The sequence below is a fragment of the Esox lucius genome, chromosome 13, assembly GCF_011004845.1.
Source record: "Esox lucius isolate fEsoLuc1 chromosome 13, fEsoLuc1.pri, whole genome shotgun sequence".
Lineage (NCBI taxonomy): Eukaryota > Metazoa > Chordata > Actinopteri > Esociformes > Esocidae > Esox > Esox lucius.
Window position 1 is genome coordinate 37,453,337 of NC_047581.1, and position 17,510 is coordinate 37,470,846.

General features: G+C 42.7%; 3 protein-coding genes across 3 annotated transcripts; 1 reads left to right on the top strand and 2 right to left on the bottom strand.

Annotated features, from left to right (window-relative positions):
* Positions 1 to 530: 530 nt before the first annotated feature.
* Positions 531 to 2,315, top strand: gpx8 (glutathione peroxidase 8 (putative)). The gene is made up of 3 exons (XM_010902389.3): positions 531 to 784; positions 961 to 1,222; positions 1,583 to 2,315. The coding sequence occupies exons 1-3, from the start codon at positions 566 to 568 to the stop codon at positions 1,744 to 1,746; spliced, it is 645 nt and encodes a 214-aa protein (XP_010900691.1). The 5' UTR covers positions 531 to 565; the 3' UTR covers positions 1,747 to 2,315.
* Positions 2,316 to 10,566: 8,251 nt separating this feature from the next.
* Positions 10,567 to 13,093, bottom strand: LOC105029178 (multicilin). Its single transcript, XM_010902395.3, has 7 exons — positions 13,061 to 13,093; positions 12,852 to 12,927; positions 12,639 to 12,718; positions 12,135 to 12,195; positions 11,621 to 11,859; positions 11,234 to 11,344; positions 10,567 to 11,067 (listed from the first exon to the last, which is right to left on the bottom strand). The coding sequence occupies exons 1-7, from the start codon at positions 13,091 to 13,093 to the stop codon at positions 10,600 to 10,602; spliced, it is 1,068 nt and encodes a 355-aa protein (XP_010900697.2). The 3' UTR covers positions 10,567 to 10,599.
* A 1,504-nt stretch (positions 13,094 to 14,597) lies between these two features.
* On the bottom strand, positions 14,598 to 17,509 carry LOC105029173 (cyclin-O). The gene is made up of 3 exons (XM_010902390.3): positions 16,665 to 17,509; positions 16,213 to 16,398; positions 14,598 to 16,017 (listed from the first exon to the last, which is right to left on the bottom strand). The coding sequence occupies exons 1-3, from the start codon at positions 17,076 to 17,078 to the stop codon at positions 15,055 to 15,057; spliced, it is 1,563 nt and encodes a 520-aa protein (XP_010900692.2). The 5' UTR covers positions 17,079 to 17,509; the 3' UTR covers positions 14,598 to 15,054.
* Between the last annotated feature and the right edge of the window lies 1 nt (position 17,510).

Sequence of the window (17,510 nt, forward strand, 5' to 3'; positions counted from 1 at the left end):
ATAGCAGACGTGTGTTGGCGCTCTCTTCTGGTGCCAATTTCGATCTGGCGGCGCATCCTGGCGGTGAATCCAGAGACAGCCGCTGACACACCGAGTCGAACTCCCGGCAGGGAGAATGGCGACGTCTGGTGGCTAAGGGGCTACGACGCACCATCCGTCTCTTGAAGCGCGTGTACGATGAGAGGTGCGCTTCAAAGCTTTTCTTGAAAAGGGGGAAATAGAAAGCAAGATAGAGGTGATGTTAGAAGCGGATCAGTGTTGCAAGTAAATGTAAGATATTGGGTAGCGTACATTACGTTAGGCCTCTTTAGGCAGCGTCTTTGAAGCACCGCTTTCACACTAAATTAAATATTTAAATGATTTGCACCGAGATGTAGAGCTAGCCAATTATTATTAAAGTTTCACTACATTGTGCAAAAGCCGAGTTCCTTGAAATCTGATCTCTAACACGAAACATCCTTTGTCGTCTCCTCAACCCGTTATGCTCACGCCCAACCAGACCTAAATCCAGCCCCGTTCCCAAACTCCTTTCCCCGCCCCAGGCTCTCCTTCCTTCTCCTCCAAGATGGAGGCGCTGGAGGTTTTGGGGGGCTACCCGACCAAACCCTCTAACCAAAGAGCCCGAATGGTTAGAGTTCTACTGAGTATGACTGTTCTTATGGGTTTTCTATTAATGCTGCATAGTTTTCTAAAAACTGCCAAATCGATTAAGCCAGATTTCTACTCTTTTGAGGTGAATGACGCGAAGGGGAGACGCGTTTCTTTGGAGAGATACCGTGGCAAAGTAAGTGCACATCAACAAGTCTCAACAAGTAATCGTCTAGCCTTGTATGCACTGTATTTACCGGTCAGGTCACTTTATTTAAAGATGAATTACTTATTTCAGTGTTATCCGACTTTTTTAACATGTAGCCTAAATGGATGCTCAACATGACCCGTATTTTGTTGTTCCGCGAGCAGGCGTCCCTGGTTGTCAACGTGGCGAGCCACAGCGAGCACACAGAGAAAAACTATCGCTCTCTGCAAGAACTGCATCGGGAACTTGGGACATCCCATTTCAACGTGTTGGCTTTTCCATGCGGACAGTTCGGGGATACCGAGTTGGGAGCCAGTCGTGACATCGAGGCATACGCCAAAAACACGTATGGTGTCACCTTCCCCGTCTTCAGTAAGATAAAAATCATGGGGTCGGAAGCGGAGCCTGCGTTTAAATTCATAACAGGTAAGGCCTCTGAATTCAACTCTGCCAGATCAATCTCAGCTCAGGTTTCCCAGAGCAAAGAGTCTAAAAACTCTGCTCATGTTCTCAGCTTCCCTTAAAGAAACAATGTGAAATGAAAAGAACATACATTACATTACATTGTATAGCCCATTGTACTGTATTTGTGATCTAATCAAGATTGTATTTCTGTAGTTACAAGGTTGTTAAGCCACTGAGAGGATGTCTTTACTATTGATGTTAAAAAATGATGTCATGTTTTGTGTGGACCCCACGAAGAGTAGCTGCTGCTTTAGCAGTGACTAATGGAGACCACACGAAAAATATAAAAACAATTACCATTCGTTTCAATTTGCCCTGCAGATTCTGTGAAAAAGGTTCCGAAGTGGAACTTCTGGAAGTTCCTGGTGAACCCGGAAGGTCAAGTAGTGAGGTACTGGAAGGCGGACGACCCCGCAGAGAGCGTGCGCCAGGAGGCCACGACCATGGTGCGCGAGATCATTCTAAAGAAAAGGGCAGAACTCTGAAGGAATCGGACCTCGTGAAGACGGGAGTGACAAGGGAGGACTCCTGGTGTTGGCAGAGTTCCACAGTATTGATTCGAGCGACGTGGGGTGTTCATTTCACCGGTCTTCATTACCCCGTGGCTGGGAAAATAATTGACAGAGCTTTGGAGATGACGCTCACTGCAGTGCACTGTAGCCTGGTATAATATTGGTTGCGGAAGGCGGCAGGGCTAAAAAAAGACATCTCGTGAGTATGGGCGTGCGTGCGTATGTGCGCGTACCTCAGGTGCCATTGTCCCTTTCTGAGCCAGTGCCACAGCCTGGAAGAACCACTTCTATGAAACATGGATTTTTTTTGTCCAATACAACTCATTTTGTCAATACTCTCTGGTAACAATTGTACACTTGATTACCGTCTTGTTGAGTGTGTCAGTACGGCCGTAAAAATGTGCCCTTCATGGCCGTCTTGTTCAGAATGCCTGTTTGATTTGTAATAGTATGTTGATCCATGTTTAATGTAGAAAAATAAGTCAGTGTAACAAATCTATAATAATGAATTGATAAATACAATTTCTACAGTTGGACTCCAAGTAATCAGCCGACAGTACTTCTATTCATTGAATATTCATTGATTGTTGATTATAATTCATATTATCAACAATCTACTACACATTCATACATTATTTACAGTGTGTTGACCTTCAAATATCCCATTCAAAAGTAGTCACTTTCATGTCATGATATGGAAGTACGTGTAACTGCTGAACTCAGAACAGCAAGCTACAAAAGTACTGCCTCATTGTGACAGAGGGTAGATAGCTAGGGCTTCGCTATTAAACTGAGCTCATCTGCAGTAGATATTCTCAGAGGATTTGTATCGATTTTAGTTAATGCTTTGGATGTAGTTCAATTAGTCCATTTAGCGAAATACTCAGATTCTATTTCCTTGCCTTCTCAGTTTTGTTAGAGTACAAGGACCAAAGTCCTGCATATCAAGGCTCCTCCAATGTTTTTTCAGGAGACGAGAGGATAGGAATTGAGAAAACAAACACTTTGATACCAGTGTCATTATAGTTTAAGCCAGAGCTGTGAAATCAAAGGACCTGAGATGTTGTACCTGGACAGCTAGGGGGCAGCAGCAGGTAAGCTGATAAAACAGACCAATCAGCTAACAAGACACTGCCTCCCAGCCACCCAATCAGAACCACAGAACAAGGCCAACCTTTTTCACGGGGAACAACTTGGGGTTTGCTGGCTTTTGTTCTTGCCCCAGCTCCAATACGCCTAATTCAGCAGTTCAAAGCCACAAACAGAAGCAGATTAGTTGTATGATAAAATATTTGAATTGTATGTATTAGTGCAGGGCTGGCAGCAAACACACCCAGGTGGTTGAATGTTAGCTGGAGGCAGAGTTTTGGGAGAGAGGTTAGGGAGCAGCTGTAGTGTGAGCTGACAAATGAAATAACAGTCAGCTAACATTACACTGCCTACCAACCAATCCCATGTCATTACACTGGCTACCAACCAATCACATGTCATTACACTGCCTACTAACCAATCACATGTCATTACACTGCCTACTAACCAATCACATGTCATACACTGGCTACCAACCAATCACATGTCATTACACTGGCTACCAACCAATCACATGTCATTACACGGCTTACTAACCAATCACATTTCATTACACTGCCTACCAACCAATCACATGTCATTACACTACCTACCAACCAATCACATTTCATTACACTGCCTACTAACCAATCACATATCATTACAAATAAAAATAAATACTAGAATAAAAACATCAAATAGGCAATTCAATGTTCTTTACAGAGAATAAGAAAATAGAAAACTGGCTTTTGTTCCTGCCCAGTTATGTCCTGTCTCTGCCTGATCACTCAAATCCGCTTCACCCACCCAGCCCACCAGGACCGTTTTACCAGACTCCACCCACAAGGAGGTATTTATAAGTCTCTCTTTTACCTCAAATCTAGCTTTTCCAAAAACTGAGGCTGTTTAAGGTGTATCTTAGTCGGTCTGCCTGCTGGTCTCTGTGAGGGGTATCAGTGAGAAGTGTAGTTGGCAGCTGTCAATCACATTTGCACAGCCAGTGTACATCTCCAAACTGTCACCATTGTCCCCTTCCTTATCTCTCCCCCAGCCTTCCATACTCTGTTTTCATGTCCTCTACCTGTCCTCTGATGCCACTAATGTTTAACAAACTGGTTGATCTATTATTTATTCCATGCATTCTTTATTGCACAGTGGAACCAGGAAAGTTGATTCCATCAGGAAATAGCCTCTTATATACATTGTAACCCACTCCTTACCTTTTGGATGGTTTTAAAGGGGCAATGTCTCCTCTTAGTCCTGAAATCCATCAGCATTCTCCTCGTGATGTTCTCCTGACCATTAACATAAAAAAGTTAACAACTTATAAACTGTTAAGCATTTCACATTCAAACAAAAATGTAAGCTATAGTTTAAAAGTAGGTGGGCCACTGCTTAAACCTACCCAAACCACTGTGTCCTCGGTTTTAACTTTAAAACGCGAATATCTATTCAACTTCCAGTCCATATTGGCTAGTCCAAATTTGCAAATGTTACTCACTTACAGTTGTAGACTAGATAACCTTTCAATCCACTGTATTGAATGTGCACCTGTCCAGGTCCCAGTGCGTCCTACCTCCTAAATACCGAGTTGGGCGGATTCCGGAGCGGGAAGCCTGTTCCACCGCTCGCTAATTGGTGGATAGTGTGGTTTTGCCCCATAATTACCAAGGGATTCCCTCTGTGGACGCTCCTGGTTGCCTTGGAGACCGACATAAAGTGTCATATTGAAACAGTATTTAATAAGAGTCAACATAGCGAAACGCGCCAAAGTTTTGAAGGTCTTGGCGCGGTCGTAGTCTTAACTGATTCAAATCTGACGACAGCAGCAGTGAATATTTAGAGATTAAAAGTTTTTCAATTCCACACATCCCTTTTCGGTTTCACACTGTGTTGCACGTTTTATTGTAGTTCCAAATAGCCTGATTTTACAAATAGACTTAAACTTATTTAATCTGAATTATTTCAATCTCAAAATAGACTATATAGGCCTACCTAACTATATTTGAGCTTTTCTGTAGAACAATCTATAAGATAGTAGCCTATATCATGTTGCTGTTATTGTTAATAATCATTTACAAATTAATGGAAAAATGGCCTTTGGCCGTGGCATCATAATACTTTTAATTTCTAGGCCTATTAATCATTATTATTATCCAATTAATTAGGCTTCTATCTCAACTAACTTCACTGCGTTCTTGTGCATAATTGGCTATCAATATAACTGGCTACAAACCCAGGCTGTACAGTAGCCTATGTTTGCGTCCATTTTGGAATACGTTTTAACCCAGATAGCGCTCGGTTGACCGCGGGCAATTTGGTCCCTAAGAGTCTCTAATTAATCAACCTGACTCGAGCTCGCGCTCAGACGGCTGAACCGCGCGAGACGGGTTCATTTTTTCAACTGCCACCTGCCATTTCCATATGGCTCCTCACCCCGCGAGCTCGGCCTCAGCCCCATGCAGCCTGTCCAACGGGTTGGCTCAGAAGAACCAACATATGCCTTCCTATTATATATAGTTAACGGTGAGGGTTTGGAGTTTAATAATCATTATCATTATCACATGTAGCACATCTTTATTATCACCACCACTAGCATAATCATTTACATTTTCAACCATTTAGCAGTTTATCCAGAGAGACTTACAGTTAAATCATTCAGTCGTCACCATCTAAAACTGAATCAGTAACTGATGATATGTTAGTTTACAATTTTTTTTGTCCCGATGAAATACTTAGGCTAAGTAGCCTAGTCCTAATACACCTAGCCTATTGTCTAATTGAGTTGTCTTGGAAACGCGTTGTCTGAGATTTCCTTTCCCGCATTCTCTCCCGCAGTTTGGCGGTAATTTATTTACTTCTCGGCAATGAACAGGCTGGGGGAAACTTCGCGCTTACTCCCAAGACAGGATAAACGAACTTATTTTGCAGGACATGGCTCAATGCACGAAGCCACTATTTGGTGTTATACAAGCTGATGCATAATTATTGTAATTTTTAACGGACTCCTTCTTACATTAAGTAGGCTAGCCTATGTTTACAACTATAGTGATGATATAAACAGTAGGCTGAATATATACATATCCTGTTGTTTTTGAAAATGTGCTTGTTAATCGAATACAAAAACCCTAATCTCATCTGGCCCATTAAACAATTGTAGATATTCAGAGCATGTGCTAGGGCAGTGGTTCCCAACCAGGGGTACTAGGACACTCATGACACCATAGACTTACTAGTGAAATTAACATGAGGGGGTACTTCAGGGGTACTGAAAGCAGTGCAAAAACATTTTGGGGGAACAGTAACTGAATAAGGTTGGGAGACACTGTGCTAGGTAGTCAAATAATATAAAACATGTGAAACATTTTTACACTGTTACAGACTTTAGTTTGGATTTCTATAGTAGTGTTTAGTGCAGGGACAGTAATGGAAAGGTCACAGGTCACAAATGTGTGATTGTTTGTGTGCAGTTGAGTTGTCACATAATGAACTTGTAAATTGTTCTGGTTAATTCTGCACCCGAATAAGAAAAAGATAGATGTCCTCTAGACAAGGAATGTAATGGATTACACAATATACCGAAAATGTCCTGTGGTTTATTGTATTTTATAACAGCGTCATTATTTTGATATTTTTGTATCCTTTTTTATCTAATAAACCAGTGTTGGAAACTGTCACTACCATGCAGTCTTTATGCTGTGTATCCTAGCACGGCTGTGGGGAGGGGATTTGACCAGGGGGTCACCCGCCAATGACGTTACTAGTGTTGGTGTTCAACAGATCCGGATCAGGGTTGACGTGCCTCATGAATGGACGGTGATGCGTGCACATCCAAATGTTCCTTTAGGAATCTCGTTTGGTCATTTAAAACAGATCAGGTAAGGAAACCCTCTCTCAATATTTGGAGGTCATCTTACACACACACACACACACACCCACACACACATACAATGTTCTTTACTAACCTTTTGGATGGCCAAACGTCTTAATTTTACATAGTTTCCTACAGGCTACTTGTGAGGACTGTCCTCACACAGACACACACACAGACAAAGAGACATCGTAGTGCCTCAGCTTTTAGCCATGTCTGTGAGACAAACCACTTTGTGCCCAATTGCTTATATATACATTAGCATCGCGGTCAAGTCTGTTGGTCCAGTAAACAAATTATTGCATGTTCCAATCAGTGAAACATCTGGTTGTTTGGTCCTTGTGCTACAAAGTAACCTCCAAATGCTCCCAGGTCATTGCTGTCAATATACCGTGGGGAGAACAAATATTTGATACACTGCCGACTTTGCAGGTTTTCCCACTTACAAAGCATGTAGAAGTCTGTAATTTTTATCATAGGTACTCTTCAACTGTGAGTGACGGACTCTAAATTCACATTTTATGATTTTTAAGTAATTAATTTGCATTTTATTGCATGACATAAGTATTTGATACATCAGAAAAGCAGACAGACCTTCTCCAGATCCTTCAGGTTTCGGGGCTGTCGCTGGGCAATACGGACTTTCAGCTCCCTCCAAAGATTTTCTATTGGGTTCAGGTCTGGAGACTGGCTAGGCCACTCCAGGACCTTGAGATGCTTCTTACGGAGCCATTCCTTAGTTGTCCTGGCTGTGTGTTTCGGGTTTTTGTCATGCTGGAAGACCCAGCCACGACCCATCTTCAATGCTCTTACTGAGGGAAGGAGGTTGTTGGCCAAGATCTCACGATACATGGCCCCATCCATCCTCCCCTCAATACTTATGTCATGCAATAAAATGCAAATTAATTATTTAGAAATCATACAATGTGATTTTCTGGATTTTTGTTTTAGATTCCGTCTCTCACAATTGAAGTGTACCTATGATAATGCTTTGACCTCTGCATGCTTTGTAAGTAGGAAAACCTGCAAAATCGGCAGTGTATCAAAAATGTGTTTTTAGCATACCTTCCAGTAAAATAGCTGTACAGAAAACATTACATCAAAACCTCAGATATCTTCTAGGTTTATGGTTTATTAAAGACAGAAATCCCTGGAGATTTTTAAGTCAAACTGTGGTCCAGCCTGGGTTCTCCTGACTGATAACTGTGAGGTTCTGTTCTGTTTGGTTTGTAAATGTAACCCGTTATGTTTGGTTTTCTGTTCTCACATGCAGCCTGTCCTTGTCTTTATTGTTTCCACCTGTGCCTTGTTTGCTCCCTCATTGTGTCCTCATTTAAGTTCCTCCTGCCCCAGTGTTTTTTATTGGTCATTGTTGTTTGCTGTTACTGCTCCTGCCGTTTGTGCCCTCTTTTTTTTTACTTTGTGAGTTTATTAAATTACCTTTTTCCTCTTTGAATCCTCTGCGCCTGTGTCTTTCTACCCATGCTCAACATTGACAATAACTTAATCTTCATGCTTGTGTTTGGGGACGCTTGTGTGTTCATGTGACTGATATTATTACTTCAAAGGATGCCAACAGTGATAAGAAAAGTAACAAAACACCACAGTGATGATGCCAATCACGACACATTAAACCAGATCAGACAAGCAAACAGAGACCTCACAGTTATATGATATTGGGAAAACGTTGTAAATGTTGCAGTCACTGTTCTGATAGGCTGAACAAATATTGCAATAGAAGATAAGTATAGAGTTTGTTATTCAAATAAAAGATTTTCACTGGTAAAACTTTGTGGTTGTCTGCTTGTGTCTGAATGCGCCTCTGCAAGACATGAGATAGACGCAGTGATGTTTCATGACTCAGTTATGAGATACTCAGCAGCCTGAAAAGCTGAAAATCAACATCAGATGGATCGAAACGTAATTTTTTTGTAAATGTTTGATTACCTGCATCAAACGTCTCCCAGGGACAATCACTACACCTGTTCGCATCTGCACAAAACCATTTCGCTGGTAGATAGAGACACATTGAAGTAATCACTTTTCAATCTCAGTGTCTGGCACCACTTATTTTAAACATCTTTCTCACCTACGTCCCAAGCAGCGCTGCAGACGGGGTGGTTTCCTGCTCTACTGGGCTATTTGTAATGACTGCGCGGGAGTTTGGACGGGATTGTGATTGTGCGGTATATTGTCACTAAAAGCTGGTCACTCTGATTCCAAGCAGTGCTGCTGTCTCCTATTCCGCCCAAGTCACTGGGGACAACTGACAAAGACAACGAACACAACTACGTTTCTACGGCAATCATGATTGAACATGATTGGTGATGTTTGACTGCTATTCTTGCTTTGCCAGTGTCTAAGAAATACTGTATATAGGGGAATGCACAGGTTGATTTGGAGCTGAGCTATTGGCCCTATTTCTCCTCCAGATGAGGTCTCCATGAGTAGTAAGCTATCTACCTGTTACTTAATAGGAAGCTACCCATAATGTATATTTTTTAAACGCCACACTAGCCAGGGAAAAAGGTTATGTTTGATTGTTGTTATGCCACAGACAAGAGGCTTTAAAACAGTAATTAACTGTTTTAGCTAGATAGGCTAGTTATTAAATCCAGTAGTTCGCAGCTAAGACTCTCCAGAGTTGTTATTAAAATGTATCTGCTATTTCTCTTGAAGACGCTAGAGGGAGGAACTTTAAAAACACCTGATTATTTACCTGGTTCAATAAATCTGGATGAATGCAGTCAGAGCCGGTTCCAGGCATAAGCAACATAATTGGTTGCTTAGGGCCCCCAACCCCTAGGGGGCCTCTGAGTGCTAGGGAGCCCCCGACCATTAGAAGACACGGGCCCCAAGTCAAATTGTGCTTAGGGCCCTTTAATGGCTAGAGCCGGCACTGGGTGCAGTTAGCTGGGATTATGATTTTCAGATCTTATCACCTCCCTGCTTCCTCTAGGCTGTTAAATCCTCTTCAAACAAAATGTTGTCCTGCAGTTATACTGTAAAATCTGCCTGGTACAGGCCTTAGACAAATACACGTCAAGCCGAGGGGTTTGAACAGGTGCCTGGTGTGATCTGATGTCTAGAAGAGAGGATGCATTGAGTCAAGGCTTATTAGATTCAGGCAGGACATATGAATGGGCAGGACCTGCAGGTCAAGAGTCATTTGAGGCATGTTTGTTTTTACTTGAGATTACATCCCCAAACTAACATGAAAAAAATAAACATTCACTTCATTCCTTTATTTCCATTGCTTTAATCCTCCTAAATGTATTCAGCACTCCTTGGATAATGTATTCTATTGTATATGAATGTATTCAAAATGTTTTTTATTTTTTACACACAAATTTGTTTTACAAAAAGCCTCTCCTGACTTTGACACAAGTATAAGGTGAAAGTGCAAACATTATTTTGTTACTTGACCAGTTGGATCTTCTAAGGTGGGCCTTGAGTAATGGGCAATGTGAACCAAAACATGCAAAACAAATGGCAGTATGTAGTTATGGCCATGGCGAATTAGCTTAGCAAGCTAGCTTGCCTGAGGCGGATGGCACCATTAGGTTTAAAGAGAAACATTCTACTTGATTTGTTGGTTAATTATTGTTCAGTAGTTAACAAAATAAAATTGATTAGATTGTGTAGAGAACAAACCATATTCACTTGGCCAAAGCTCTTGGTTTGCTGCCCACACTCAAAATAAATGACAACGTAAAATGATCTGAGGTTGCAGATAGGATTAGATTGTACAGCTATGAGATATTGTCAGGATTCTACCAAAGCTGTCAACATCATGACTAACAGAAGCACCGATCACATGTCCTGATAACATGTACGAGATGGCTCTCAATCAGTGCAAATGCTAATTAGCCGGTTAATGCTAAGGGCTAGCTCTGGCTGGGAACCCAGCGGAAGCGGTAGCCTCCTTGGGTTGTCCTGGCGGTGAAAGCATGTCCGTGAGGAAAGGCCTGAGTCCGGATCGTACAGTGCTCCCTGATGGATGTCCTGAAAGACGAGTCATTGCTGCTAACTCCTGCCTCTGTGCTGTCCATGTCTACTGCTGAGGCAACTGTGGTCATGGATGTCTGGAGTCCAGTAAACGCCCCAAACATCAGTATCCTGTCAGGGCCTCTGTCCTGGGGATGAGGTGGTGGGGCGGCGCGGTGGTGCAGGACGGCGTTACAGCGCTCGCTGACATCACGTAGGATGTCTTCCACACAGCCAGGGGGCGATATGTCGTCGCAGGTGTCATCCAGACGCTGCCTCTTACACGGGCTGGATGACATGGGGGGTTTATCAGAAGAAGATGTCTGAGGTTGTCCGAGACATGGTGGTGGCTCCCTCACTGTTATCATCTTTTGAGAGAAAGACACAGAGACAGGCAGACAGACAGACAAAGAGAAAGAAAGCAGAGAATAAATGTCTTCAATTAGTTTGCGACCAGGGACTATAGTAGAATGTGGTTGATTGAACATCTGCTGTTTTTATTCACAGGAATGTGTTTCCAGTCTCCCGACTCACATCCAGTACAGAAGCCAGGTGTTTGGCTCTATTGGCCAGCTCCCTGAGGTGGATGTTACGCTGCTGCAGAGCATTTATCTCCTCCTGTCTCTTGTTCACATTCAGGTGAAGCTGGAGAGAGAAGGAGGATGGAACAAAACCTTACTGGAAAGGCGACAGACAGGGGAAAAGAGTGTGTTGTGTACTCCCAACCAGGTGCAGGAATTTGACGACAAAGAACAACTTTACAATATCTGCTTCTTAATCAATCAAAGCACAACCAGAAAGGTTGACTCGAGAAACGTGCAAATCCACCGCAGGGTCAGATTAACTATGCCTTGACCCACCACGACTGTCTGCTCGTCTGTCTGCCTGTCTGTCTGTCTGTATCCGGCTGTCTGTCTGTACCTGGCTGTTGGTCTCCAGTGTGTGTCCCAGGACCCGGGTGTGGTGCTGAGCCAAGCCCCTCCATAGTGTTCTATCCTGGTTGAGATGCTGGCTGTGGCCTTGTTCTGAAGGAGGGTAGCCATGTTGGCTCTGGTTCTCTGGAGGTGGCTCCTGCTGGGGTGTGGCGGGTGGGAGGAAACACCCCTGGAAAGGCACTAGGCTGGCTTGAGACAGACTGTTCTCCAGTGTGGCTGGAGAGTCTGCATGGTACAATAAAAGATTCATTTATTTATTAATTAATTCCAGCTAATATGCAATGATGAGAAAATGTATTGTCATAACAACTGAAATATTTTTAAATGTGAACAGACACTGCCAATAGCATGCAATTACAACCTCTCACCACCTTAAAGGTGCAGCTGGAGAAAGCATATATGTTTTGTAAATGTTTGTTAGTTCTCTAAAACATGGACTATTCATAGAATAAGATCACTCAAAATGTGTCTTTCCACTGAGTGATTTGAATACTTCTCACCTGCTATGAGGTCCAGCGCATATTCCCCGAAGTCTTGCTCATCGTCGTCGGAGTCGTTCACCTGAGTGAGACAACAACACGCTGAATAAATACACTTTAATCCGACAAAACGTCACCACACCGAATACATTCTAAACGTTTTGACTGTGGCTCATTACATTACATTACTGACTGTGGCTCATTACAGCGCAAATTGTTACCTGGAAATTCCAACTGCAATGCGGAAAATATATGGAGGTAATATATGTCCGCGTGCTCATATTCGTCTTTGTATGGTCTTGTCAGCTCAGTGTCAGAAATTATTTTGGAGCAACAGGTGCATTAAGATGGGAATGCCTTTCGGAGACAAAATTTGCCGACTAAGTTGAGCTTTTCTTTACGTGCGTCGTAAGAGCCAACCGAACTGTAATTGGAGAGAGATTCCAGCACAGATTCCAGTGTGTGTGTACGTGTGAGTGTGTGTCTGTGTGTACATGTGTGAGTGTGTGGTCAGTTTAGGTCTACCTGTGAACCAAGTGAGTCACTCTCGCGTCTCATCACAGAGGCGCAGTCCTCCAAGTCATCCCATGCTATCGTTGCGAACGCTGTGAAACAGGCACATACATAATCATAGTAACATTATATAAAACTACATACATCTACTTATTATTTACATTTTACAAATATGTTGAGAACAACGTGCGTAAAATCTAAATACGCAACCCTGTGTTCACCTACCCTCTTCAACGATGCAGGGGATCCGGTCAACATAGACTGCTACCGGGCTGCTGCTCCTTGGGAGCTTGGGTCTGCCCTATGGATAAAAAAAATAACATTATTTTCCAAATTTGTCAAGTAATATTAAATGGGTCTAAATACTGATTACGCATAAACTGTCGTCCTTGCGTCACGCATGTAGCCTTTGACATAAAAGTTAATATGTTTACCTTTCTTTCTGGCATGGGTCTTCTGACCCGCATCTGATCTTGAGTTCTCGTATTTGAACACAAAGTCTCAAACACGTTTCTGTCTCTTTGCATTCTCCTTTAGATTCGGTTTCAGATAGACAAATATGTTATGTGTTGGTGGCCTAGAATTAGATCAAGAATCATCAGACCGAGATTCTATATAGCCTTGAATCGGATTGTCGGAGTGTGTTATGTGAATTAATCATGCCAAGACCCTCTGAACTTCCATTTGAGGTACGTCTATATAGACATAATTCTCCCGGTTTGTCCAGTTCTATGCCGCGGTCTAAAACCTCTGGTCCAATCAAACCGGTTTGTGGTCTCTAGGGGAAGGCGGTGTCCCTTTGAGATGTAACAGGTGTAGAGCTAACGGTTTTTAAGCTCAATAGAAAATGTTTCCGCAAAAAGTGGCGCTGGCTTTACCGCGGGCTCAAAGTGCATTTAACACGGCGCAGACGCGCGTAAAGCCAGCCATCCTGCTGGGAGACTGCCGACCGCTGCATGCAAGTGCGCACAGCAAGAGACGTTTGGGCTAAGCGTCTTTCAATCTCCAGATGCGTTGATGATTAACTTATTCATAATTTAGACTGTGGTTTATTTAGTATGAGGCAATTTGTTTTTTAGATAAGCTATACGACAGAAAAAACATTTCTGATCTTGAAATGTAGGATGTAGGCTAAATAATACGATAGTTATATAGCTTATATACGTACAATTGATATCGCTATATTATGTGTTTTTATATTAGGTACTGGTTAAATATAAACCTTGAAACCTGACAAATGTTGCGTGACTCTTATCATAATAAACATTATAGGTGAAAATAAATAGTAGCCTAAATTAACAGTTGGATTGCCTCATCGAACAATCAAGACAAATATATTGATAAAACTAAGCCGATTTGTTAACACAAGAAGGTTAGCTAAACGGATGGTTTGTTGTGGGTTTATATGGACTGACCAAACATCAGTGGCATGGTAAACGTGCTTTGAATGTTTACTCAAATATCTGAATTTCGATTATGTGTATTTGTAAATGTAGGGGTATGTATCAGTACCATATTATTGTATTGGATGTATTTTCATTCAGTTTGTTACAGTTTTGAAATTTCATTTTTCAAAATGTCACAAAAATATAGACATCTGTAATCTACCAGCTTAGGTGATATGTCCAGGTTGAGTTACATTTATTTCCCCCCAACCTCTCAGATAAAACAGATGCACACTCCTCTCTGGGCATGAAACGTTTATTTTGAGTGAACAAATCGGAGAACATTTATCAAATAATAACTAAATTCATTTTATCCTTCACATTAGCGTCCATTAAACATGTCTATCGCCTCACGTCACAGTTCCGTGGTCACCACTAAATAATCCGTGTAACAGCGGCCAGTAGCAGCCAGGAACAGTCAAACCCCTGTCCCGCAGGTAGAAAAGCCAGTTCAACACATCTTACAGTACAATTATTTTATTAATTTATAGAACAAGGTACAATATAAATAAGTATAATGGTCACAGCGTATTGGTGAGGACAGTCTATAAATGCATAATGCTAAAGCAACACAACAGGGATGATGTCACAGTATGGTGATGCAATCCATTTACATCATTCATAGTCTGGAGGAACAGACAAGTAACTGTCATTTGCAGGATTTAAATCATGTAAATACCTATGTGACCTTGGGTTTCCAAGCACACAGCATTAACAGCACAGATTTCAAACCACTTCGTCTGGAAATGTAAAGTTACAGATTTGGCCTTTCATTTATTGAAGTAAACAGATAGTAATTGGATATGAATTAAGTAAAAGTGGTAGAAATGTGGCATTTGAAACTTGAAATATTAGCAGATCCCAGACCTGGTTGGTCATGAGAACTCCAAACTGGGTCATCAGCATGGTTCCCTAATTAAATATCATAAAAATGACTGCTACAATATGATTCCTAAAACATGTTTCACACTACTAGAAACGTTTCATAGAGTTATCATGACATTCAGGGCTTCCTGGTTGAGTGAAACCAGCACTCTAAGATTGTCCAAACACTCGAGGTACAGAGCATGGGTTTGGTCTCCCTCTCTACACTCCATTTGTATAGAATAAATCTGGTCTCTATCTGTAAATTCCTGGGTGAGAGGAGCATGTGTCTGGTCTCCCCTAACCAGGGCTGAGGTATTCCCAGATGGGGAAGTAGGATTTATTGACTTGGTTGAGGCATTTACAGGTAGGAGGTGACCAATGACTGAAAGAGAGGGGTCATGGTCAGAATTAGTCTCAGTTAGGTTGTGGTGCGAGTCATCATTCTCTAAGTGGGAGCAGATTACCTCAGAGTGAGAGTGGTCATTCTCTGAGTGAGAGTGGTCATTCTCTGAGTGGGAGTAGTTTACCTCAGAGTGGGAGTGGTTATTCTCTGTGTCATTGCATTTTCTCTGTTGGTTTTCTGGGGAGGCATTGCCAGATCTGAGCTCTGCTGTCAGTGATTGGTTCACTGGTTCATCCTTTAATACCTGAAGGTTGGTCCTCAGCAGCTGATTGGCTGGCTTCTCTGAACCTCGGTTAGTCCTCAGGAGCTGATTGGCCAGGTCTAGAGCACAGCGGGAGGTCATGGACGGTGTGTACTTGTTGAAAGCGTAGTCAGCCAAAGCGAGCTCACATACCCTACGAGCCAAACCACTGTCCCTCAATCGCCTCTTTGCTTCCTCTTCCTCTTTATCCTCAGTCAGCCTACAGTTAATGTTGCTGACGCCGTCCCTGTCCACAAACCCGCCAGCCAGGCTGTGATTGGTATAGAAGTCCAGGAAGAAGGCTATGGTTGGTGTGCCCAGGCGGAAGTTAAGGCGCAGCAGGATGATACACTCCAGGTTACACAGCTGCTCTCTGGAGAACGCATCACAACAGAGAGACAGAAGCTGACTGACACTTGGAGAAAACACCTCCACCTTGACAGAAGGAAACAGAAACGAGAACCGAGAAACAGTGAGAAAGAAACCAACATTTGTATTTCAAGTTACACACAAGCTCACACACACCCCATAATTTACAGACTGTACCTAAAATACCATTTATCATACTGCCAGATTGTCAATACACACATTGATTACTCTCACCCTGAATAGTCAACATGGCATACACACCTGTTTACTGGCTAGCAGAAGGGAAGTGATTCCCAGCAGCTGGAAGCAGTCTGCAGCCACAGGGGTGGAGGCTAGGAAGCGGTCCATGATGTTTACCGCAAGGCAGCAGCACTCGAAGGAGAGACGCAGATGTCTGTGGACCGGGATGAGCCAGCTGACCAGCTTACAGCGCGACTCGGCTGTGACCTGGAGAATAAAAACCCAAAGAACTCGGACAAACTCGGACTAATTATGGGCAGGCTATAAAACATATAGCCTGCCCAGAATAAAACGTCATACATTGTTGTTGTGAATGAGAAATGTTTAAACACTGGTAGGCACATATTGTTAAATCTGCCGAAGACATCTTATTTAATCTATTATCTTTCATTTTGAATGTACATTTTAAGAACTACGCAGTAAATGCTCTGCATAGACTACTGAAACGCAGCCATTTCGATAGTTGCTTATACCTGCGGTTGTCGAGCCAGACAGTTGACCGGATGGAAATCCGTCTCTTTGAGTTTCTGTATCTGATAACCAGTTTCGCCGTACTGTTGATACCAGCTAGACACTAATTTGTTTGAGCTCCCGGGGACCAGCGCATTTATAACTGTTATAGAACACGGACGTGTCTGAACCAATGAGGTGACCGGTGTTGGAGTTTTAAAGTCCTCTTCAAAACCCGAGTCAGACAGTTTAGACATGATGTTCTGCTTTCTGACCCTCTCCGCCTGCGGTCTCCGCAATGGGGTACACGCCGTCGCCTCGCTTCTGTCTACGTTTGGTGATACGTTCTCCCTTGATGGAGACGGAAAACCGCTATTCTGTTTCCTTCGTTTGCAAGTTTTGTCCGCGGCTTCTCCAGTTTGCGTGAACGACACCATTTTTGCCTACCGGTGTCAATCTCTGAAACTATGCTCAACTGCCAAGTACTTGGAAATCTTCGCGATGCCTCTCTGTTCTTGCTTGTTAACTCGAAAACGCATTTGTCATTGGTGGGCAGAGGAGTTCCCTATGATGACGTGTTTTCCCGGGGTGTCCCCGCGCTCAAACGCTGTTCCAACTGCGAGCTTTTGTGCGTCTGGATGTTGCCATAGGAACGGGTGCGTAGCATTTACGCCCCCTCCTCCAGAGTCAAAAAGGCCTTTCCCTCCTCACTGTTCAAAGAGGTGGATGGTAATATGAGTAGGGCTAGATATTAGCTATAAAACTGGACTGATTAAAGGTTTCATTATTCACCCTACACGATACCAATGTCCTTGTATTGATACTTGATTGTTAGCCTAGCTGTTTGGACGTGTTTGAGCACAAAAAGC